This window comes from Periophthalmus magnuspinnatus, chromosome 10, assembly GCF_009829125.3.
Source record: "Periophthalmus magnuspinnatus isolate fPerMag1 chromosome 10, fPerMag1.2.pri, whole genome shotgun sequence".
Lineage (NCBI taxonomy): Eukaryota > Metazoa > Chordata > Actinopteri > Gobiiformes > Gobiidae > Periophthalmus > Periophthalmus magnuspinnatus.
In genome coordinates, this window is record NC_047135.1 from 16,921,435 (window position 1) to 16,947,519 (window position 26,085).

Here is a 26,085-nt window from a genome sequence, read left to right on the forward strand (position 1 = left end):
GAAGAGTATTTAGCACTTGGCTTCACCGTGACGGTATATATGTATATGTGATGCCCCTAAGAAACTTTATTCAATCAATATGCATTCCATATTTTTGATATATGTATTTGTAATGCAACTTAAAAGCTTTATTACTTGACATACCCTTCAACATCTAAATTCAGGGTTCATGGCATTAAAAATGCCATAAATTCCCTGACGCAAATAACAACCCAGCATCCATCTAGACACTTAGAGCTGACTCACTTTGCACTTGTAACTGACAAAACTGTCCAACAGATTGTCACCAGTCTGATTTCATCTACATGCTGCCTCAATGTAAATTTCTAAAGTCTGTGCTCAACAGTTTGCTGTCACCATTAACTTTCATAGTTAACATGTCACTTCAATCTGGAACATTCCCAAGACCTTTAAAAACTGCATTTATCAAGCCTCTAAAGAAGAGCAGTCTTGATGACACGATATGGAACAACTACCAACAAATCTCAAATCTGCTGTTTCTAGGCAAAGTCCTTGAAAAAGCTGTTTACCAACAGCTTATTAACTTTCTCCAAATGAACAACTCCTTTGATGTTTTCCAATCAGGTTTTAGATCCACCACAGCACTGAGACTGCTCTTATTAAGATGACAAATGACATCCGCCTAAACACTGATGCAGGCAAAGTCTCAGTCTTGATCCTGTTAGATCTGAGTGCTGCCTTTGACACTGTGGAACATTGGGATCGTCTCACAGAGACTAGAGGACTGGAAGAGCATCTGTGGTACTGCACTAAACTGGTACTAGTCCTCTAGAAAACAGGGAATACTTTGTTGAAATTGGAAAATGTGTTTCAGATAAAATGTCCCTGACCTGTGGGGTGCCCCAGGGGTCAATCCTGGGACCCCTGTTGTTCAGTCTCTACATGCCGCCATTAGGCCAGTTAATACACAGCAATAATGTGTCCTACCACAACTCTGCAGATGACACTCAGATCTGGTGATCAGGTGATCTGACGTCATTTCCGGGTGAGTGCATTCTGTTTTGCGAGTTGTATATCTAGCGTCTCTCTCCTGAAATTGTTAATCCACGAATCCTTACAGTTTTAAAAGCACTTTTTAACATCTACACTAGTGCCTGAATACTTCGTTAAACCACCGAAGTTTTATTCAGCATCTATTGCTCCGTACTTCTTGGATTAAGCCCCTCTATCTCTCGGTTCAGCCTGAACTAGCCTAGCCGACTAGCATCATGGCTAAACCTTCCTCCGCTTCTCTCGCTCTTCCCTGCCCAGGTTGTCATATGTGGAGTGATGACCCTGGCTTATTTGATGATGATAGGCACAGCTGCGTTAAGTGTAGTGTAGTGGCAGTCCTGCAAGCCAGGGTTTCAGAGTTAGAAACGCGGATCCGCACACTGAAGGCTCTGACCCCGAGTTACAGTCAGGGCTGAAAATAGGACTGTAGAAGACCAGGGACATAGGGTTGAGAGTAGAGAGCTTCCCGTCCAGAACAGGTTTGCTCCCCTGAGCTGGACCCGGGACACTTTAGTCATAGGGAGCTCCATAGTCAGGGACGTGGCAGCTTCCACGCGGTGTTATCCTGGAGCCAGACTGGGTGACACCGAGGGGAATCTTAGGCTTTTAAAGAAAAGTAAGAATAGGTACCGCCGGATCGTTATTCATTATGTTAGACTAAATCAGTGCTTCTCAATTATTTTCTATCATGCCCCCCCTATAAAGAAGAAAAAATTCTGCGCCCCTCCCCCCCCCCAAAAAAAAATAAAAAAATAAATTAAATAAAATGAAATTGAATTAAATATCAAATAAAAAATAAAATTAAATAAACATCAAATGACTAAATTAAAAATTAAATAAATATCAAATTAAAACAAGTAATTTAGCAATTTGGTACACCACCTTATATGATGCTCAGTACTTGCTGCTTTAAGTGACATTTACAAAGCGGGATGATTGTTGGCAATATTTGGCACGTTTACGCTGAAAAAACTCCAGCGTCTTATCAGCGTGACTGAGGTGTAATGAGGTGGTGTCTTAATTTATTTGGCTTCATACTGTCCACTGCCAACATTTTCAGACACAGCAGACACCGGTCTGTCCTCGTGTCCCACCGGAGTCACGGTGAAGCCAAGTGCTAAATACGCTTCATCAGACTTCCTCGTCTTATTTTTCGGGTGACTTTACCTCCGTCTATATCCGCCTTTCTTTTCATCCCTGTTAAAATGTTTTCCATAGTGTCTCTTTAGCAAAAGTGTTTCTTGTTCACTGCCCTGTGTCACGATCTGTTCGCTCTCTCCTGCTCTTTGCTGTGCGCGTGCTGCGTGCGCGCTGCGTGCGCGCTGCGTACAGCGCGTACAGTACTAGTGTCATACGCGGAGTCATACGCGCCCCCCACGGCATCTCACCGCGCCCCCCCAGGGGGGCGCGCCCCACTATTTGAGAACCACTGGACTAAATGAATCTACACCATCAAGTCACATGAACTTTCAGAGTGCCCGGAGCACAGGTCGAGGTGGTAGTGTGGCCGTCATCTCTCATTCCAGTCTAATTCTCAGCCCCAAACCCAACTATACATACCTCTCCTTTGAAAGCCTCGTACTCTCCATTACGTGCCCCAATTGGAAAAACCAAAAAGCTGTTATATTTATAATAATTTATCGACCTCCTGGTCCATATGCCGAGTTCCAGAGAGTGTTGTCTGATTTCATTTCAAGTTTAGTTTTGAATTGGGAAAGGATTGTTATAATTGGAGATTTCAACATGCATGTTGATAACGGCAGTGATTGCCTCAGTAATGCTTTTGGCGCGCTCCTGGATGGGATCGGTTTCACCCAGAGTGTGAATAAACCGACTCACTGTCACAATCACACTCTCATTCTAACCTACGGCATTGAGATTAATGATCTAGTTGTTCTTCTCAAAACCCTATACTCTCTGACCATTTCTTAATTACCTTTCAATTCATACTAAAAGACTATCCAGCCCCACAGAAAAAAACTATAATGAAAAGAACATTATCAGATAAATCGGTTACAGAGTTTAAAGAAATTATTGAGCCATTACTAAAAGATATGTCATGTGACAATGAGAATAATTTTAATCCAATTGTCACTGATCACTTGGTTGACAGAACAATGCTCACCTTTAAATCTGCTCTCGATGATGTAGCTCCGCTAAAACAGAAAAGCATTAAACCAAGACCTCCGGCTCCATGGTACACGTTACAGCTCAGGACACTCAAACAACATTTAAGACACACAGAGAAGCTTTGGCGCCGCTCGAGCTCTGAGCAGTCTCTGAAGGCATGGAAGCTCTGCCTGCTCACTTATAAGGCCGCTCTGCGGAAAGCCCGAACCAGATACTATTCAAATCTAATAGAAGTAAACAAAAATAACCTCGGATTTCTGTTCAGCACTGTAGCCAGGCTGACAAACTCCCACACTGCTAATGAGTCTCTTATCCCCTCGAACATTAGTTGTGATGACTTTCTTCAATTCTTCCATTACAAAATTACAACCATTAGAGACAAAATCAGCAAAGCTACTCCAAAAATCAGCTCTGAGCTAATCCAGTCTGTAATGCCAATATGCCACATGGATCCTCTAATAATATTAGATAAATTTACTCTTGTTGATGAGGTGGAGATTACTTCAGCCATCATGTCGTCCAAACCATCAACCTGTATGCTCGACCCTATTCCAATCAGACTCCTCAAAGAAGCCCTCCCCCTAATAATAGATTCCATCCATAACATAATAAATATGTCATTAGAAAATGGCTACGTTCCTCTGTCCTTTAAGTATGCTGTGATTAAACCCCTTTTGAAAAAACCTAACCTAAATCCTGATGAACTAGCCAACTACAGACCTATCTCTAATCTTCCCTTCCTCTCAAAAATTCTAGAACGAGTGGTGGTAAAACAGCTTTGCCGCCACCTGCAGGACAGTAATATATTTGAAAAATTTCCATCTGGATTCAGAGCTCACCACAGCACAGAGACTGCACTGCTTAAAGTAACAAATGACCTACTACTAGCTGCTGATAACGGGCTGGCTTCAGTCCTGGTTCTACTGGAACTCAGTGCTGCGTTTGACACCATTGATCACAGCATTCTACTGCAGAGGTTAGAATGTGACATTGGAATCAGAGGGACCGCCCTCAAATGGTTTAAATCCCATCTATCAGATAGGTACCAGTTTGTTACTATAAACCAGAGCACCTCTCCCTGTTCTAAAGAAGCCTGTGGTGTTCCACAAGGATCTGTGCTTGGTCCAATCCTATTTACTCTGTATATGTTGCCATTGGGTAACATTATCAGAAAACATGGCATTAATTTTCACTGCTATGCTGATGACACTCAGCTGTACTTATCAATAAAACCAAATCAGACTGATCAAATAGATAAACTCAGTGCCTGTGTGAAGGACATCAAAACCTGGATGACCTTGAATTACCTGCTCTTAAATCCTGAAAAAAAACAGAGGTCATTGTCGTTGGTCCCAAAGGTCAAAGAGATTCTCTGTCGGACCAGATAATTTCACTCTACAATGTGAGTATAGCTTATAGCCCTACTGTAAAAAATCTTGGAGTCCTATTTGATCAAAATCTCTCATTCACAGCCCATATAAACCTAGCTTGTAAAACCGCATACTTTCACCTGCGATGTCGTAACGGGTGCGGGAAGGACCAAGAGGTGCAGACTCGGGGCAAGGTTACAGTGTTTATTATACAAGTCTTTAGTGAAAAACAGTCTTAAACAGTCTGATAACAAGTACGAGGATCCGGGAAGCAGGAGGCAGACGAGACGGACGGAGAGCGGGTCGGGAGCGGGAAGCCGGGGCCGGAGTGAAGAGGGAGACGGAGACGAGACCAGGACAAGCGGGACCAGCGTAGTCCAGGAAGCGGGACCCAGAGTCAAAGGCAGGCGGGACGCCAGAGACCAGGACAGGCAGAGCAGAGGGAGTTGACGGTACCGGAGCGTAGAGGCGGGTGCAGGAGCGGGCGAAGGCAGGAGTCTGGAAAGGGAGGCAAAATCCAGAATGAGAGCTGAGCAGGCAGGTAACAAAATACAAAACTGTGCTGGAACATTCACGTTTACACGCGGATGGTCTGGCGCCGAGTGTAGTCTACCGAGCCCTCAAGTACTCAGCAGCAGGTGGCGGTGATTACGCTGATGCGCTCCAGGTGCGTGCGGAGAAGTCTCGAACTCCGCCCAGCTCCGGGCAGACAGGTCGGGGAGGGGTAGAGAGCACGGGAGGACAGGAACAAACGGGCGTCATGACATGCGAAATATAACTAAAATTAGAAATATTTTACCTAAAAATGATGCTGAAAAACTCATCCATGCATTTGTTACCTCCAGACTTGATTACTGTAATTCTTTGCTCGCCGCCTGCCCCAAAAGTACTATAAGGAGCCTCCAGTTGGTCCAAAATGCAGCGGCCAGAGTCTTAACAGGAACTAATCCTATCTGCAAGATGCTATTGTCCCGTACCAGCCAAACAGAGCACTCTGCTCTCAGAATGCAGGACTATTAGTGGTTCCTAGAGTGTCCAAAAGTACAGTGGGAGGGAGAGCATTCAGTTACCAAGCTCCTGTGCTATGGAATCAACTCCCTGCTGATGTTAAACAGGCCCCCACAGTCACTGTATTTAAGACCAGGCTTAAAACCTCCCTCTTCGGTATAGCTTATGACCAGGTTACTTAGTTTAATGTCACTCTGAACTAACTATGACCAGATTGGCTGGGAGTGACATTAAAACCCGGGATAAGATAGGCTGCAGTAGGAGATAACAAGCTGGGAGAAGTATGGCAACCTGAGCACTATCCTCTGCTTTGTCTTATTTTCTCATCAGCAATGCTATTCACATGTTATCCCCTGTCCCACTCCCCCTGTGGAGTGTAACTCTTTCAGATGCCCCAATGACAGCTGGACCCTCTCCTCCTCCCCGCCTGGCCCTCCTCCACCGGCCTCCCTCTCCTCCTCACCTGGCTCTCATCCTCCTCGCCTGGTCTTCCTACTCCTCGCCTGGCCCTCCTCCGCCCCTCTCTCTCCTCCTCGCCTGGCCAATTTTTCTTGTTTTGTCTGATTTTTCCTGTTGTTTGATTTTCCTGTTTGTTTTTGTGTGTAGGCAGCACAGTGGCTGAGTGGCAACACTCATGCCTCACAGCAAGAAGGTTTGGTTCGATCCCCGGTTTGCCCAGGCCTTTCTGTGTGGAGTTTTGCATGTTTCTCCCCGTGTCTGGATGGGTTTGCTCCGGGTACTCCGGTTTCCCCCATCAACCAAAACATGAACGCCCTTTGAGACAACTGTTGTTGTGATTTTGGGCATTACAAAATAAAATGAATTGAATTGAATTGAATCTATGTCTCACTTGCAGCAGGTGAATATGGACCAGTGGATTCACTCTGCCACTGCATCCAACAGATCAGTGTGTGGATGCAAACCAACTTTCTACAGCTAAACTCAGACTGAACTCATCATCTTTGGCCACAGAAACATAGAGTGTCAGCATCACCTCCAGTCTCTCTCTCTAAAACCTTCAAATCAGGCAAGAAATCTAGAGGTAATACTGGACTCAGACTTGAACTTTAACAGCCACATCAAATCAATAACATCTGCAGCTTTTTACCACCTAAACAACATGTCAAAAATCAAAGGTAAACTGCCAAAACCAGACTTAGAGAGACTTATCCATGCATTGTCTCCAGTAAGTTAAACTATTGTACCGACCTGCTCATTGGTACGAGTACCAAGTACGAGCACATAAGTCCTGTGCTCAGGTCTCTGCATTGACTTCCTGTAGGTCAAAGAGACTTTAATGCAGCTCGGCTTGTCTCTCTATGGCCTAATCTCAAAGTCCATCTCCAACATGTTAGTGCCATATGAACCATCTCACACTCTAAGGACTTCAGTTCTGTTTAGCTGTGTATAAGACTGAAAGATTTTTCTTCTGCACTCTTCTGTTTTAATATACATTTTATGATGATTATTTGTGAATATTCATGTTTTGATTTGTGTGATTTTAATGTTCTTCTTATTCTGTAAAGCACTTTGAATTGCTTTGTGTATGAATTGTGCTATACAAATAAACTTGCCTTGCCTTCCCTGGCCTATACATACAGTGAAACAAAAAAGTATTTGAACACCCTGTGATTTTGCAAGTTTTCCCACTTAGAAATCATGGAGGGGTCTGAAATGTTCATCTTAGGAGTATGTCGACTGTGAGAGACATAATCTAAAAAAAATCACATTGTATGATTTTGTAAATAATTTATTTGTATGTTACTGCTGCAAATAAGTATTTGAACACCTGTCTATCAGCTAGAATTCTGCCCGTCAAAGACCTGTTAGTCCAACTTTAAAAAGTCCACCTCCACTCCACTTATTATCCTAAATTAGAAGCACGTGTTTGAGGTTGTTAGCTGCAAAAAGACACCTCTCCACCCCATACAATCAGTAAGACTCCAACTACTAACATGGCTAAGACCAAAGAACTGTCAAAATGCACAAGAGTCAAAATTGTAGACCTCCACAAGGCTGGAGAGGGGTACGGGGCAATTGCCAAGCAGCTTGGTGAGGAAAGATCCACTGTTGGAGCAATTATTAGAAAATGGAAGAAGCTAAACATGACTGTCAATCTCCCTCGGACTGGGGCTCCATGCAAGATCTCATCTCGTGGGGTCTCAATGATCCTAAGAAAGGTGAGGAATCAACCCAGAACTACACTGTAGGAACTGGTCAATGACCTGAAAAGAGCTGGGACTACCGTTTCCAAGGTTACTGTTAGTAATACACTAAGACGTCATGGTTTAAAATCATAGATGGCACGGAAGGTTCCCTTGCTTAAACCAGCACATCTTAAGTTTGACAATGACCATTTGGATGATCTAGAGGAGTCAGGGGAGAAAGTCATGTGGTCAGATTAGACCACAATAGAACTTTTTGGTCTTATTTCTACTCGCTGTGTTTTGAGGAAGAAGAATGATGAGTACCATCCAAAGAACACCATCCCTACTGTGAAGCATGGGGGTGGAAACATCATGCTTTGGGGGTGTTTTTCTGCACATGGGACAGGACGACTACACTGTATTAAGGAGAGGATGACCGGGACCATGTATTGCAAGATTTTGAGGAACAACCTCCTTCCCTCAGAGCATTGAAGATGGGTCGTGGCCAGTGTTGGGAATAACGGAGTTACATTATAACGGCGTTACTAACTGCGTTACTTTTTCAGTAACGGAGTAATCGAACTAATTACTTTTCCCAGCGTCCTAACACCGTTACCGTTACTGACAATAAAATTTGGCGCGTTACTTTTAATTCAGTTCACTCTTCTCTTCATCAGAGTCTCTCAGCCGAGGAGCTGCAATGCGGCTCGGGTGAGATAAAAGGCTTGTTTGAGATGAGGCGGGCGCAGATACTATCGCCGTCGATCGGTGCGCGGTGCATGCCGGTTAGTTTTGTGTCCAAGATGCCACCGACTTGCGCTGACATAACCTGTGCGCCGGTAACGGGAAGTTTTTGAGCAAGGCGAGCGCAGCAGCTCTCCACCGCCAGCGGCCGCCTGCATGGACTACAAACGCGTAATGCATGACGGGAAATGATGTCCTGTCCACACGTGCATCGACAGCTTATTGGATGGATAGATAGATGAAAAAAGGAATAGATACGTGTTAGAGGGATTGTGTGAATCTTTTAATGAATGTTAAAGAGTTGGATAAAGTTCAGTTTATGTTGAAGTAAGAGTGATTAATATTTGAACACTGGGCAGAGAATTACAGTGTGTGGCCAGAAAAGCTTAAAGGCTTTGTCTTATTTTACATGGTTTACATTTGAATGCCTTAGTTTTGCAATACATTGCAATGATTTTTTTCAGTATTATAATGAAGAAAATATTTGAAGTACAGTTGTCTGAAATTGCATGACATGTTGATTTATTTGCACTTTTTTTTTAAATATATTTTTTATTTTTGATACATTCTATAATTTACTTGTAAACAAATACAATATAGTGGCAATCTGTTAAAGTGAAATAAATGTTAAAGGTTCACATCTGTTGTGTTTTTATTGTTTTAACATAATAAGTAACGGCATAGTTACTTTGCCTAGTAACTAGTTACTTCTCCCAAAAAGTTACTAACTCAGTTCCTTTTTGGGAGAAGTAACTTGTAACTATAACTAATTACATTTTTGAAGTAAGATGCCCAACACTGGTCGTGGCTGGGTCTTCCAACATGACAATGACCCAAAGCACACAGCCAGGATAACCAAAGAGTGGCTCCATAAGAAGCATATCAAGGTTCTGGAGTGGTCTAGCCAGTCTCCTAAACCCAAAACCCAGACCTAAACCCAATAGAAAATCTTTGGAGGGAGCTCAAACTCCGTGTTTCTCAGTGACAGCCCAGAAACCTGACTGATCTAGAGAAGATCTGTGTGGAGGAGTGGGCCAAAATCCCTCCTGCAGTGAGTGCAAACCTGGTGAAAAACTACAGGAAACGTTTGACCTCTGCAATTGCAAACATTACTGCACCAAATATTAACATAGATTTTCCCAGGTGTTCAAACACTTATTTGCAGCAGTAACATACAAATAAATTATTTAAAAAAATCATACAATGTGATTTCCAGATTTGTATTTTTTTTTTAGATTATGTCTCTCACAGTGGACATGCACCTAAGATGAACATTTCAGACCCCTCCATGATTTCTAAGTGGGAGAATTTGCAAAATCACAGGGTGTTCAAATACTTTTTGGCCACACTGTACATACAGTGGGCACATAAAGTATTCAGACCCCCTTAAATTTTTAACTCTTTGTTATATTGCAGCTATTTGCTAAAATCATTTAAGTTCATTTTTTTCCTCATTAAAACTGAAATATCGCATGGCAAATTCAGACCCTTTGCTCAGTATTTAGTAAAAGCACCCGTTTGAGCTAATACAGCCATGAATCTTTTTGGGAATGATGCAACAAGTTTTTCACACCTGGATTTGAGAATCCTCTGCCATTCCTTCTTACAGATCCCCTCCAGTTCTGTCAGGTTGGATGGTGAATGTTGGTGGACAGCCATTTTCAGGTCCCTCCAGAGATGCTCCATTGGGTTTAAGTCAGGACTCTGGCTGGGCCTTTCAAGAACAGTCATAGAGTTGTCCTGAAGCATCTCCTTTGTGATTTTAGCTGTGTACATAGGGTCATTGTCTTGTTGGAAGTTGAACCTTCGGCCTAGTCTGAGGTCCTGAGGGCTCAGGAGAAGGTTTTTGTCCAACATATCCTTGTACTTGGCCACATTCATCTTTCCTTCGATTACAAGCAGTCCTCCTGTCTCTGAAGCTAAAAAACACGCCCACAGCATGATGCTGCCACCACCATGCTTCACTGTTAAGACTGTATTGAACAGGTGATGAGCAGTGCCTGGTTTTCTCCACACATACTGCATAGAATTAAGGGCTTATCAGACCAGAGAATCTCATTGCTCACCATCTCGGCGTTCTTCAGGTGTTTTTTTTGCAAACTCCATGTGGTCTCTCTTGTGACTTACACTGAGGAGATCTTGTCGGGCCACTCTGCTATTAACCCCGACTAGTGGAGGGCTGCAGTGATGGTTGACTTTCTAGAACTTTTGCCCATCTCCCCACTGTATCTCTGGAGCTCAGTCACAGTGATCTTTGGGCTCTTCTTCCCCGATTGCCCTGTTTATTTGTGTATATAATCTGTAGTTTAAATATTTTGAAACTTAACTACCATTAGAAATGACCATCAAAGATGTTGAGTGAACAATTTAATTCATTTTTTAAAAACAATTAGATCAACAATCATTAAAAAACAGTCAAGTTATCTATTACATTATGATAAAACCTCAAACATGTAATTTCATAAAATTTTAACGTGAATGTGTTTTGTTCATTAAAATAATTTCACTTCATCTCATTGTATCGCCCTATAAATAAATAAGTTTTATCCCTGTAGTTGAATGGAGCAGGAGCTTTCTGATCATTGGCGGATGTGTAAAAAGTTACTACTGAACCTATTGAGTGCAAACATTTTAATTGGACATCTTATCTTAAAGTTACAGCATTAAAAATAAAACTGTAATTGGTTGAGGTTTGAAAGACACTACTCAATTTTGTCTTTAGTTTCTTCAATACGGCTCAATGCACTAATAACTAACAACAAACTAAAACTCATTCAAACCAAGATTTCACAAATTAACACCATGTAAAACTATGTGCATAAGGCCTATTTAAAATAGATTAACTAGTACAGCACCATTAGGATTAGAATAGCCTTGTTGATGGATTCCTTTAATTACTTCTTTTTATAGGGTGCAAAGGCAATGTCAAGCCATTATTTGGAAGAAAATATATCAGGTAATGTATGGTTTTCTTTAGATGGAAAAACAGATGGAAATAAATAAAGCTCTGTGTTTGTGGCTCCTCCTGGCTCTATAGTTTCCCCCAGGCTTCCATTAAGTGTCAAGATTTTACATGCCTCAAATGAGGTTGCAAAGAATTTTAAATGGGGTTGCAATACAGCCTTTTGCACTCCTGTAGGCTGTAACCAGGTTGCTTTTAGCCTTATTCTTAACTGCTTTAAAATCTCCGTCCACAAGTTGTAATGCATGGTTAAAAATCTGAGCTGAATATACTTGCTAAGGTACACTGATTGTCCCTGTCCCTCCATTTCCATGGAGACAAGCTCCTCTCAGAAAAGTTATCTAATGCCCTTCATTTGAATTCATTTGTATTACAGCTTTGATTGTTGGGAAAAAGCTAAAGCTTTTAATTTAGCCAACACCTTCTCCTTGGTTCAGTGTTAAAAATAGCCTTTCTTGTTGCTTCCTGTGGTCTTGTTTGAGAGATCTTTGGCAGCCATGTTGTTGGTTACAGGTTTATTTGGGTGTAGAGTTGGTCGATTTGACCCCTGAAGTACTGACGCAGTTCGTTTCTTTTCGCTTTCATCGTTGGAGTTAGGAACCCGTTTTCAATTGTGAACAGCTCCGTGTGAACATGAATCAACTTCACCTTTGACATAAAAATATATACATTAGTCACATTTTATAAATAAGTAACTTTTAAAGTGCCGCTATAACACATTAAAAACATTCCTGGAGTTGTGTTGTGTTGTTTCATTCATGCATGTTTAACACACAAACACACACACATTTGGATAATTTCAGCCCTGGAATTGCCCATTGCTACTGAATTAAATGTATTATCACAAGGTGGAACAGAACATTTTGAGCTTTGTAGACTGATTAACAGTAAAGGGTTACTCAATTATGTGTGAATTCAACAAAACAACTCTGGGTATGTTTTTGAGAAGGTAACTACATTCTAACATGGGGGAGCTAAAAGCTCACAAGAGTCAATTTTTTTAATATACAACCTTTAAAAGAAAGATTCATTGACAACAAACAATACAGGGCGCTCTTGGTTTCAGAACTCTGCTGCTCGGGTCCTGACTAGAACCAGGATGTACAAGCACATACGTCCTGTGCTCTGCACTGGCTCGTGTGGGTCCGAGAATAGACTTTAAAGCAGCTCTGCTTGTGTCTCTGTATGGCCTAAAACCAAAGTACATCTGCAACATGTTAGTGCCATATGAACCAACAGCCCACTGCTGGTGCCCAGAGTCAGGACTAAACATGGAGAATCAGTGTTTCAGTTTTATGGAGCTAAAACCCATCTTCCTTAAGATGAGCCTCTACTTTGACAATGTTTAAATCCAGGCTCAAAACGTCTCTGCTTAGCTGTGCATATGATTGAAAGGTTTTTATTCAGCTCTCTTCTCATTTAATGTTCATTTTATGATGATTATTTATGTTTTAATTGTATTGTGATAATTAATATCTTTCTGTAAAGCACTCTGAATGGCTTTGTCTATCAACTGTGCTATACACATAAACTTGCGCCTTGGACAAATATCCGTTTGTTTCCAATGTGTCTGTTATTGAGCAATGGCTGTTTCACTGTTTGAATTTTGATAAGCCCTTCGAGGTGACTTCTAGACTTTGGGCTATATAAAAAAAATACTGCATTGAACATAATTTTTGACATAGCACTTTTAAACAGCACATTAAGGCTACTGGCCTTAAATGTCTAACAGAACAGTTGAACACTTCAGCATGAAGAGATAACTACAGAAAATATGACTACACTGTTCTCTTTTAGGTTTGTGGTATAATAAGAACTATGGGTTTGAGTTTGTACTATATAAATGATATAATTTGGGAAAAATAATCACGATCGGCCCAATATATCAGCCCTATATATTAGCCCAAAAATATCGGCCATCAGTTTCTCTTGATTCAAAAGAATCGTATCAGCATCAGTCTAATAACGGCCAATCTGTAACGGAAATAACAGGTAGAAAAGTCTATTATATTAATCATATGGTAACTCATGTTGCTTGTATCATTACTAGTTTATTTGGTGGGAACCATAGGCGCTGATTTATCTTTTTTCCAAGTGGGTGGCTCAGAAGATTCCACATGAAACTAAACTAAAATGAACTCATGGTGAATAATTGAACATGAAATTAACTAGTTTGGTTTCTCACATAAGTTACAGTGCCTTTCAGTAGGGGGGAAAAAAAAAACTATTAGAATTTTGTCCACGATTCAAAATTGTTTTACCTGCTCAAAAGATTTCAGACCTCCTTCTTTGCCCAATCGCAACATATCCTCCAAAATGACTGCTTTGACTTCCTGTAGAGAAGTGAGAAATATTTATGTGTCTTGTCTTATATTTAACCTTTGCATGGTACTTAATACATAATGCAATAGAACAGCATCCTGGTAGGTAGATTTACCTTTCTACTACATAAGTCCAGATAAGTTCCCTCCAGTCCCAGAGTCCTCTTGGTCCAGTTACAGAGGAAGTCTGGGTCCGGAACCACGACAGCAACTAAACAGGACTAACACAATATAATATATTTTACTACAAAAAGCTTTTTAAACATGTAAAATGGTTATGTAACACATTAAATAAATTCCCATGAGTAAAAATAAAATGTGAGTAGCTTAATTCCATTAAACTTCAATTACATAAAAATGCACATATCAGTTAATACATTTTTACATATATATTACAATCAAATTAGATGCTTTCCCCCCAAAAAATCTCAATTATAAACCATCTATTATATTGTGTAGGATTAAATTGGTGTTTTACTATCTGATATTATGCATGTATACGGAGCCAAAATGCCTAGTTCAAAATCATAATATTTTTAAAATTTTACAAAATTTTCTCTTTTCCCTTGTGTTGATTTTTCACAATATTGAAACAATTGGATCTTGATTAAATCAAACTTTTATCAAATCATCCAGCCCAAGTCAAATATTCGATCCAGAACACTGTATTACATACTGTACCTGCAGACTGTCGCCGTGGACGAACACTTGGGCCAAAGCGCTACTTCGAACATAAATGTTTTCGATCTTCTCTGGAGCGATGTATTCTCCCTGAGACAGTTTAAAAATGTGTTTCTTTCTGTCCAAAATCTTCAATGTGCCGTTCTGTTGGTAAACATATACACAAACTAAAATGTCAAAAAATAACCAAGACATCTTCAGCCCTGCTCCTCTAAAATCAGATTAAGATGGTAGAGACACAGGAAAAAATTACTCTTTAGAAAATGTGAATCTATGAAATTATATTCTGCATGCAGCTGATTTTTTCACTGAGCAGCAATAAAGTAATGTTGAAAATTTGAGATTTAGCTGACTATAAAATGAGTGACAAGTGACAACCCACCACCTTTCTGAAAGTAAATTTTCCATAGTTTTTTTATACACACAAATACACCCCTACACACATATATACACACACACACACACACACACACAAACTTAGAGCGGGTCGTATGGACCAGAAGAAAAGGACAGGGTCAGAGGAGCAGAGGATCATAATAAATACTGATTTTACTGGAAGCCATTTTCCGATGTCGCCAGTGTGAACCCAGCCTTCTTCGTCAATTGTCTCTTTAGTTTTCTCTGGGTCTTTCAGGTATCCTTTAAACACATTGGCACCTTTTACACAGACCTTAAACACAACAGAAAATAACAGTTTAAAATAAGGATGTAGTCAACTAAATAAATTCTTGGTTGAATAAATGCATGTCCTGCTGATCAGTTAGTTGACTAAAAAGGGGATGTGGCCAAACCTTTCAAAACTATTGCGTATTTCTATGTATCTGACCCAAACACCTGACCTGTCCCTGCGCCTTCGAGTCGGGGGCAGGTCTCTCACTGTTGTGTCGGCCTTCGGGCCAAACAGCAGTGCAGAGTACCCGGCCTTCTTGGAGTCCCTGGGAGGGGTACTAGACAGTGCACCGACTGGGGACTCCGTTGTTCTCCTGGAGGACTTCAACGCCCATGTGGGTAATGACAGTGACACCTGGAGGGGCGTGATTGGGAAGAACGGCCTCCCTGATCTGAACCTGAATGGTGTTTTGTTATTGGACTTCTGTGCTAGTCACAAGGGTGTCCATCGGTGCACGTGGCACCAGGACACTCTAGGTCGGAGGTCGATGATCGACTTTGTTGTCGTGTCATCTGACCTCTGACCGCGTGTCTTGGACACTCGGGTGAAGAAAGGGGCTCCTGAGGCAGCCGATGAGTACAGGCGGGCCAAGCGTGCCGCAGCTTGTGCGGTTACAGAGGCAAAAACTCGGGGTTGGGAGGAGTTTGGGGAGGCCATGGAGGAGGACTATCGGACGGCCTCAAAGAAATTCTGGCAAACCGTCAGACACCTCGGGGGGGAAGCAGTGCTTCACCAACACTGTTTACAGTGCGGGTGGAGAGCTGCTGACCTCGACTGGGGATGTTGTCGGGCGGTGGAAGGAATACTTTGAGGATCTCCTCAATCCCCCCGTCATGTCTTCCGAGGAGGAAGCAGAGACTGGGGACCCGGAGGCGGACTCGTCCATCACCCTGGCTGAAGTCACCCAGGTGGTTAGCAAGCTCCTCGGTGGCAAGGCTCCGAGGGTGGACGAGATCCGTCCCGAGTACCTCAAGTCTCTGGATGTTGTGGGACTGTCTTGGCTGACACATCTCTGCAACATCGCGTGGTGGTCAGGGACAGTGCCACTGTAGTGGCAGACCAGGGTGGTGGTCCCTCTGTATAAGAAGGGGGACCGGAGGGTGTGTTCCAATTACACAGGAATCACACTCCTCAGCCTTCCCGGTAAGGTCTACTCCAGGGTACTGGAGAGGAGAATCCGACCAATAGTGAAACCTCGGATTCAGGAGGAGCAGTGTGGTTTTCGTCCCGGTCATGGAACACTGGACCAGCTTTATACTCTCCATCAGGTCCTCGAGGGTTCATGGGAGTATGCCCAACCAGTCCACATGTGTTTTGTGGATTTGGAGAAGGCATTCGACCGTGTCCCTCGTGGTGTCCTTTGGGGGGTGCTCCGGGAGTATGGGGTCCGGGGCCCTTTGCTAAAAGCTGTCCGGTCCCTGTTTGCTAAGGGCTGTCAGTCTCTGAAGGCATGGAAGCTCTGCCTGCTCACTTATAAGGCCGCTCTGCGGAAAGCCCGAACTAGATACTATTAAAATCTAATAGAAGTAAACAAAAATAACCCCAGATTTCTGTTCAGCACTGTAGCCAGGCTGACAAACTCCCACACTGCTAATGAGTCTCTTATCCCCTCGAACATTAGCTGTGATGACTTTCTTCAATTCTTCCATTACACAATTACAACCATTAGAGACAAAATCAACAAAGCTACTCCAAAAATCAGCTCTGAGCTAATCCAGTCTGTAATGCCAATATCCCACATGGATCCTCTAATAATATTAGATAAATTTACTCCTGTTGATGAGGTGGAGATTACCTTAGCCATCATGTCGTCCAAACCATCAACCTGTATGCTCGACCCTATTCCAATCAGACTCCTCAAAGAAGCCCTCCCCCTAATAATAGATTCCATCCATAACATAATAAATATGTCGTTAGAAAATGGCTACGTTCCTCAGTCCTTTAAGTATTCTGTGATTAAACCCCTTTTGAAAAAACCTAACCTAAATCCTGATGAACTAGTCAACTATAGACCTATCTCTAATCTTCCCTTCCTCTCAAAAATTCTAGAACGAATGGTGGTGAAACAGCTCTGCCGCCACCTGCAGGACAATAATATATTTGAAAAATTTCAATCTGGATTCAGAGCTCACCACAGCACAGAGACTGCACTGCTTGAAGTAACAAATGACTTACTACTAGCTGCTGATAACGGGCTGGCTTCAGTCCTGGTCCTACTGGAACTCAGTGCAGCGTTTGACACCATTGATCACAACATTCTACTGCAGAGGTTAGAATGTGACATTGGAATCAGAGGGACCGCCCTCAAATGGTTTAAATCCTATCTATCAGATAGGTACCAGTTTGTTAGTATAAACCAGAGCACCTTTCCCTGTTCTAAAGTACCCTGTGGTGTTCCACAAGGATCTGTGCTTGGTCCAATCCTATTTACTCTGTATATGTTGCCATTGGGTAACATTATCAGAAAACATGGCATTAATTTTCACTGCTATGCTGATGACACTCAGCTGTACTTATCAATGAAACCAAATCAGACTGATCAAATAGATAAACTTAGTGCCTGTGTGAAGGACATCAAAACCTGGATGACCTTGAATTACCTGCTCTTAAATCCTGAAAAAACAGAGGTCATTGTCGTTGGTCCCAAAGGTCAAAGAGATTCTCTGTCGGACCAGATAATCTCACTCGACAATGTGAGTATAGCTTCTAGCCCTACTGTAAAAAATCTTGGAGTCCTATTTGATCAAAATCTCTCATTCACAGCCCATATAAACATAGCTTGTAAAACCGCATACTTTCACCTGTGAAATATAACTAAAATTAGAAATATTTTACCTAAAAACGATGCTGAAAAACTCATCCATGCATTTGTTACTTCCAGACTTGATTACTGTAATTCTCTGCTCGCCGCCTGCCCCAAAAGTACTATAAGGAGCCTCCAGTTGGTCCAAAATGCAGCGGCCAGAGTCCTAACAGGAACTAAAAGATGAGACCACATCAGTCCTGTACTAAAATATCTGCACTGGCTTTCTGTCGAGCTTAGAATCAAATTCAAAGTCCTCCTCCTGACATACAAAGCCCTAAATGGTATGGCCCCATCCTATCTGCAAGATGCTATTGTCCCATACCAGCCAAACAGAGCACTCCGCTCTCAGAATGCAGGACTATTAGTGGTTCCTACAGTGTCCAAAAGTACAGTGGGAGGGAGAGCATTGAGTTGCCAAGCTTCTGTGCTATGGAATCAACTCCCTGCTGTTGTTAAACAGGCCCCCACAGTCTCTGTATTTAAGACCAGACTTAAAACCTTCCTCTTTGGTATAGCGTATGACCAGGTTACATAGTGAGGGAGTTAGGGACATTAAAACCCAGGATAAGATAGGCTGCAGTAGGAGATAACTAGCTGGGGGAAGTATGGCAACCTGAGCACTATCCTCTGCTGTGTCCTATTTTCTCATCAGCAATGCTATTCACATGTTGTCCCCTGTCCCACTCCCCCTGTGGAGTGTAACTCTTTCAGATGCCCCGATGACAGCTGGACCCTCTCCCTCCCCGCCTGGCCCTCCTCCTCGCCTGGCTCTCCTCCTCCACGTCCGGTCTTCCTCTTCCTCGCTCGGCTCTCCTCCTCCTCGTCTGGTCTTCCCCCTCCTTGCCTGGCCGATTTTTCTTGTTTTGTCTGATTTTTCCTGTTGTTTTGTTTTTGTGTGTAGGCAGCACGGTGGCTGAGTGGCAACACTCATGCCTCACAGCAAGAGGGTTTGGTTCGATCCCCGGGTCGCCCAGGCCTTTCTGTGTGGAGTTTTGCATGTTTCTCCCCGTGTCTGGATGGGTTTCCTCCGGGTACTCCGGTTTCCCCCATCAACCAAAACATGAACGCCCTTCGAGACAACTGTTGTTGTGATTTTGGGCGTTACAAAAATAAATGAATTGAATTGTATGACCGGAGCAGGAGCTGTGTTCGCATTGCCGGCAGTAAGTCAGACCTGTTCCCGGTGCATGTTGGACTCCGCCAGGGCTGCCCTTTGTCACCGGTTCTGTTCATTATATTTATGGACAGAATTTCTAGGTGCAGACAGGGGCCGGAGGGGGTCTGGTTCGGGAACCACAGGATTTCATCTCTGCTGTTTGCGGATGATGTTGTCCTGATGGCTTCATCGAGCCAGGACCTGCAGCAGGCACTGGGGCAGTTTGCAGCCGAGTGTGAAGTGGCTGGGATGAGAATCAGCTCCTCTAAATCCGAGGCCATGGTTCTCCACTGGAAAAAGGTGCTTTGCCCTCTCCGGGTGGGCGGTGAGTCTCTGCCCCAAGTGGAGGAGTTCAAGTATCTCGGGGTCTTGTTCACGAGAGAGGGAAGGATGGAGCGTGAGATTGACAGGTGGATCGGTGCAGCGTCTGCAGTGATGCGGTCGCTGTATCGGTCCGTTGTGGTGAAGAAGGAGCTGAGCCGGAAGGCGAAGCTCTCGATTTACCGGCCAATCTACGTTCCTACCCTCACCTATCGAGCTCTGGGTAATGACCGAAAGGACAAGATCGCGGATACAAGCGGCTGAAATGGGTTTCCTCCGCAGAGTGGCTGGGTGCACCCTTTGGGATAGGGTGAGGAGCTCAGTCACACGGGAGGAGCTCCGAGTAGAGCCGCTGCTCCGACACGTTGAGGAGCCAGCTGAGGTGGCTCGAGCATCTGCTCAGGATGCCTCCTGGACGCCTTCCTAGGGAGGTGTTCTGGGCATGTCCCTCCGGGAGGAGGCCCCGGGGAAGACCCAGGACACGCTGGAGGGACTATGTCTCTCGGCTGGCCTGGGAACGCCTTTGGATCCCACCGGAGGAGCTGGAGGACGTGTCTGGGGTGAGGGAAGTTTGGGAGTCCCTGCTTAGACTGCTGCCCCCGCGACCCGGCTCCGGATAAGCGGAAGAAAATGGATGGATGGATGGATGACCCAAACACAAGACGACTCGGCACTCCTGAGTTAATTCAAAAACATACTATACTTGTACTAGGAAAACCATGTATTTACATAAAGACACAGTCAATTGTGAATCATACAATCATATTTTTGTCATATTGTGCAGACATAATTACAACTAGTGAAATTTGATGTGTTATTTTGTTTTGTTTTTTACCTCTCCTTCTCCATTCGCTGCCCAATAGTTCATCTCAACAAAGTCTACAAGCTTCACATAGTTACACGGAAGAGGAGAGCCAACATGACCTGTGTCCAACGAGAGACTTCATTTAAAAAAAAAAATTAAAAAAAAATCAACAAAATTTAAATATTTGACTTTGTTATAGCTACCAGATTAAACGTGTGAAGTGGAACTGCAATTTGAATGGTTGCAATTAGCAAATCTCACAGGTTTTTGTTTAGGTAATATAATGTACTCTTTGGGAACTAATTGTCCCAGTGTCTCCTTAGGGGCATTTCAGAACATGTTTGTAGACGTCTGAACTACAGGTTTAGCAGCTTTTAAGTAGAATAAGACCCCAAGTGTCAGATGCCCTCCATATCTCTCCATAGGGTTTCATTCTAACCGTGTAGTTTAGCCCTCTATAAACATCTTCTGAAATGCATGGGATTCTTGGATTCGTTTAGGTATTCAGACTGCTAAACTTCTCTCAAATACCAATTCTCTGAATGTGCAGTCTGGAGTGAATTTTGATTTAGAAAAAAATATCTGTAAAATCTTATTACAATTGTCAAACCTGTTACTGTACACTTGACCAAGTTCTATTCTGAAATTACCTGCAGACCAGTCCCCAGGCATCGTCAGAGTGCAGCCAGCTGTACACTCAGTCTGTCCATAACCTTCATAAAACTGGACACAAAAATTTAAATTGTGAATTATCAAATACATTTATCTCAATTTCATTTGGAAGATAATTTGAAGTTTTACCTGGCAGCCCATAGCCGCTCTGATGAAGGTGAGGACTGTGGGAGACACTGGAGCTGCTCCGATCAACATGAGGCGCACACACCCGCCCATACTGGCCTGTAGGGGGCAGCACACTTCAGCAATACTGTCCTTATAAATCACATCTATCTGCTTTTTGTTAAGTTATGTTTTCTTATGTGCCCAAGTGGGAGGTTTGGGAGGTGTGGCACTGTGTTTGGCGTGGGCTTGCAGTTCACGCAAGAACGTCTGGGGTTAGCTACACTTGTTCACTAAGATGCTAAGGGCTGATGAATAAAAGTTATCATAAAAAAACGTCTTTTTATTGGATGAACACTTTTATCAAAATAAAGTCATTTGTGTACATTTTCTGTCCATCTTTAAATTTTAACCTGTTTTTTTTGCAGCCAGACTAGTATACAATTTGCTTATTCTTAGGTTTAAATGCAGAGTTTTACTGCATTTAAACTTCGCACTTTGCATTCATGCAAGAAAAAATTACTCAACATAATCATTTCAGCATTAGGAGGCCTGTCTTCTAATCTACATGCTACAATTTCATCTGAACTGGTTTGACCTACAGAATACAGGTGAATGATTTTTACCTGGACTTTTCTGAAGATGAGGTGGTCCCATATACTGTCCCTCCTCATGAGGCCCCTCTGAAGTTCCGCCTCTTTTCGCCGGTAAGCAAATCCCAAAACCCACTGCTTCAGGGCAGAGTTCGCCTGACCAAAGATCTAAGGTAGACACATTTTCACATAATAAAAAGAAGTCCTACTTTACGTTGTACACAATATTTGGTTTTCTGGCCATTGTATTACCTAAAACATGTAGAAATTACAAAATTAGCATTTGCCATTCATTCATTGTGCAATCCTACAATTAGAGAATGTTTTTGACGTAAGATACAAAATCCTAAAGTGTTACAATATATCAGACTTGTACCTTGTCATACATTCTGTTGAGCAGTCGGGGGACCACAGGAAACACAGAGGGTTTTAAAGTGGCAACGTCGTCCATCAGCAGCCGGATGTCTCCTTGAAAGAAGCCGATCTTTGCTCCATGCACCAACATCACACCCTGACAGTAAGGAAATAGAGTTATGAGAGACTATACAACCATAATAACACAATGTGATATTTGGGTAAAAGGAGAAAAGGAGCTCTACGGATAAGGGAAAAAACAAGAGACTACTGTAAAAAAAAAAAAAAATAAAAAAAAAAAATAAAAATAAAAATCATAGTGAGTGGTTAAGCACACTATTTTAGAAATCGGTTTTATACATTGTTAAAATGGCCTTCATCAAAACATACTATGAGCCAACCAACTTTGACATTAGCAGCTACTATTTTTAGCATGAATAAAACTTCACTTAGCATTGCACCAGCACCTGGAGATTTTGTGGCCTCTGTTGGTTCATCTTGTATGTCCATAATGCCTCAGATAAACTGACTTTATTTCCATACACACTGTATTACTTAAAATGATGTATCATTGTACAAAAGCAGTTAAAACCCTTAGAAATCATTGCATTGTAATTCCTTACCCCACCTTATTTATTAAACTCTTTTTCAGATTTGATGACTATTCATTTTGGTCAGATCTTCAGAATTAGTTATATTGTATTTTTTACATATTGCATCCAAGTAATTTTCAATGATCAATAAATTTGGTTGACGTCTAAAAACAAATGTAAAAAGAAAATTGCATCACATCACAGTATTCTCTTGTTTTATTCCTACTATAAAAGGATAAAGGGACCTACCTGGGCTACTCTCTCGAACATGTGAGCCATAGGGAGGTATGAGATGTGCGTGTCACTAGGAGAGAGGGGAACAGAGTTCTACGACACAAATACAGAAACAAAACAAAAAATTAAATTATAAAACTGTACCTCGACCACTCGCTCAAACATGTGAGTCAGAGGCAGAAAAGACCATTAACATCCTCTGGAGTGGTCTTTTCTGCCTCTGACTCACATGTTTGAGGCAGAAAAGACACCATTAACATCCTCTGGAGTGGTCTTAGCAAATGACGCGGAGGAACAGAAAATTTGTCCTGGTCGAGTCCTTGCTAAAACTTGGTTTTGTCAAGTTCTAGTACAAATCTTGTAGGGTAGTCCCAATCTGTAACTGGTTTACTCCTGGTTCAGTCTAACCTGGCTAACGCCAGACTGATATGTGTAGCACTCTTAAATGGGTTCAGTACAATTATAAGGCTGGAATGGCTTGTGCTGAAAGTGATGGGGATGTTAAAATATAGACGTCTGTTCCTCCACAAATACACAAAGTGCTTCCCTCTGCACATTTTCCACAAACTAGTCTGTATTTCTGCTAAAATAGGCTGAAGTACGTCAGTCTGTGTCACTATATTTTTATTCGTTTGGGCGCCCAAACCACAATGCTGCCCTGTGGTTGGTCTGTGGTTGGTCTGTGGTTGGTGATTGTACCAGTGGCATTCTAGCCAGATAGATTCTTGTGAGTTTGTTAACTCAAAAATATCATGAGAATTCATCTGGCTGCACAAGGTTTGGTTCACTTGGTTTCAGACCTGATTCAGTTCTGGTTTCTCTCCCGGTTCAGTCCTTACCCGTGTAGTTTTGATAAAAGCTGAGCAGTTGGACACAACATTACAATGTGTCAACATCGCCCCCTTTGGGTTCCCTGAACAAAACACAGACAGATGCTTAAACAATTTATCACAATTATGATTTTTAACATTGTACATAAAAGAAAGCACAAACTAAATGAATAAACCTAAAAGAAAAGTGACCTGTAGTTCCACTTGTGAAACAGATGAGGGCCATGTCATCAGGCTGTGGGGGCTGCAACAGAGAAAAGATTTGAGTCACTATTTTGTTTATTCATTAATTCAGCCCCTTTTTACTAAGTGTTGTGGTTTTATGTATTATTATTTGAGTACTAGTACTAGCAATATTTTCAGCATTTTACACTTGAAGAAAGTGTTAGTCCTGGTTGAGTCCTGGTTCAGCAGTCCTGGTTCGGCAGTCCTGGTTTCGTGCAGCCCTTATAGGAAATTCCTGATCAGAACTAGTCAGTGTCAGAGGGTTTTTTAGACCTGGCTTGGACCTGGTTTAGTTTAGTCTTTGTTTGGAGATGTAAAATAAATAAATTTTAATTGAAAAAGACCTATTACAACTCACCACTGGGGGTTGATGATTTGCTTTGCCGATTGCCTGAAAAGTGAAAGTTTAACATTTTAGACATTCTGTGCATTAACCTGAATTATTTATAAGACTGACTAAAGTACAAACCTCCATCTCCTGCAGACTGATGATCTCAATGTCGGCATCTTGTCCCTTACTGATGAGGTCACCGCTGGGTGCCTGCATCAGGATGATGGTTTTCACAGAGTGAGTTTTGTTGCTGACACACTCCAGCACCTGGTTTATTTTCTCCTCCACATCGCACACAATTGTGGAGATGGAGGCTTAAGAGAGATAAGTCGAGATGGGATTATTAGCATTTTCCAGTAATTTTCTTCGGTGCTTTACAACTAATGGTCGGACTGCTCAACAACACATTTATTTCAAACAATTAGTTGTATTGATACTTTGCAGCTTAACATTCCCTAGGGGTGTGAGGCTAACTAAAGACACTGACTGAGGCTTTGTTAGACTTTAATTTGAGCTTTATTTTAACACAGACTGACCATAAAGAACTGACTTACCGGTAATCGGAACTACAACAGGTGAGCTCACCGACTGTTAAACAAGTCTCTCACAAAAAATTACAGTCAGAAGCTAGCTAGCATTAGCCAAATGTTTTTCAATTAGTCACTCACCTTTTTGTTGCAAATCAAACACTTAAACACAACCATAAATGCTTGTATTGATCATAGACTCTTAAAAATGTTTTCAGACCATCTAAAAATGTTTTTGACAGTGTTTGCCAATATGTGCATCGTGCCACCATGGTAAATGCTGAACATTCCACCACAGAGATACATATAGAACACCCCCAGTGTGATGCCACAGCAGTATCAATAGTAGTATCAGTACTGTCAAAATTGACCTAGAGGAAGTATAGACCTAATATATAATCTTTTGTGACATTTTAAACTTCCATGTCTTATGCAGATTAGACCTGGCTTTACTCCTGGTTTTGAGCAGAAGTGAACACACAGACCTCTACAAACCTGTTCTGAAATGTGATTCATGAAAGTTCAGATTTTCTCAAAAAGGCTAATGCTTTGTGAAGTAATTACACAAACAAAAACATAAATCACTAATCCGACCACATTATTGATCAAAACAAACAAAAATAAATAAATTCCAATTACATTGATGTGTTTGTATATTTCTGGCATGTTGCTGTACCTTTGTCGATGATGTAGGAGATGGCTTCTGTTCCCAAAGTGTCATAAAGTGGAACTGAGATCAGAGAGTATGTATAACAGGCTAGCTCTGTCACAGTCCACTGAAAACAGGAAAATATTATATAAATATTATTTGCTATAAATGTTATGAGACTATAATAAGTAAAGAAAAAAAATCGTAGTAAAACCTTTTTCACTTGTGAATAGGTTACAACATCACAGACAGTAAAATCTGAAATTGTCTTTCCTCAATTAATCAACTAAAAAAGTACAACTTTTCTGGGGTGAGTCCACCACTTGGGGTGAGTCCACCACATGGGGTGAGTCCACCATCTTGGAGTGAGTCCACCATTTTGGGGTGAGTCCACCATCTTGGGGTGAGTCCACCACATGGAGGGAGTCCACCATCTTGGGGTGAGTCCACCACTTAGGGAGAGTCCGCCACTTGGGGTGAGTCCACCACATGGAGTGAGTACACCATCTTGGGGTGAGTACACCATCTTGGGGTGAGTCCACCACATGGGGTGAGTACACCATCTTGGGGTGAGTACACCATCTTGGGGTGAGTCCACCACATGGAGTGAGTCCACCACATGGAGTGAGTCCACCACATGGAGTGAGTCCACCATCTTGGAGTGAGTCCACCACTCTACACTCCATGGAGAAGTTATTGCTTTGTCTGGAATGTTCCATGGACAAAAAGCAGATCGCACCACCGCCGGATGTGTAGAGAGGCTACCGCAATAACAAGATTTTTTTGAGTAATCAAAACACTCAAAATGAATTAAATCTGAGACAGATTAGTGCCAAA

The 26,085-nt window shown here is 42.2% G+C and overlaps 1 protein-coding gene across 2 annotated transcripts in view; it reads right to left on the bottom strand.

Moving 5' to 3' along the window:
• Nucleotides 1-10,764: 10,764 nt before the first annotated feature.
• Nucleotides 10,765-26,085, bottom strand: part of LOC117377644 (long-chain-fatty-acid--CoA ligase 1-like) — a 34,510-nt gene continuing 19,189 nt past the window's right edge. Inside the window, exons 8-23 of one of the 2 annotated variants that reach the window (XM_055224571.1) lie at nt 25,276-25,375; nt 24,211-24,386; nt 24,100-24,132; nt 23,709-23,760; nt 23,526-23,599; nt 22,702-22,779; nt 21,882-22,016; nt 21,539-21,673; nt 20,937-21,032; nt 20,786-20,858; nt 20,166-20,254; nt 14,931-15,047; nt 14,378-14,521; nt 13,813-13,917; nt 13,637-13,708; nt 10,765-12,023 (exon numbers count right to left, since the gene is read on the bottom strand). In XM_055224571.1, the coding sequence (XP_055080546.1) occupies nt 11,883-12,023; nt 13,637-13,708; nt 13,813-13,917; nt 14,378-14,521; nt 14,931-15,047; nt 20,166-20,254; nt 20,786-20,858; nt 20,937-21,032; nt 21,539-21,673; nt 21,882-22,016; nt 22,702-22,779; nt 23,526-23,599; nt 23,709-23,760; nt 24,100-24,132; nt 24,211-24,386; nt 25,276-25,375 (1,620 nt within the window). In that variant the 3' untranslated portion in view covers nt 10,765-11,882. The remainder of the gene's footprint in view (nt 12,024-13,636; nt 13,709-13,812; nt 13,918-14,377; nt 14,522-14,930; nt 15,048-20,165; nt 20,255-20,785; nt 20,859-20,936; nt 21,033-21,538; nt 21,674-21,881; nt 22,017-22,701; nt 22,780-23,525; nt 23,600-23,708; nt 23,761-24,099; nt 24,133-24,210; nt 24,387-25,275; nt 25,376-26,085) is intronic. The other variant, XM_033974110.2, reaches the window with a different exon arrangement.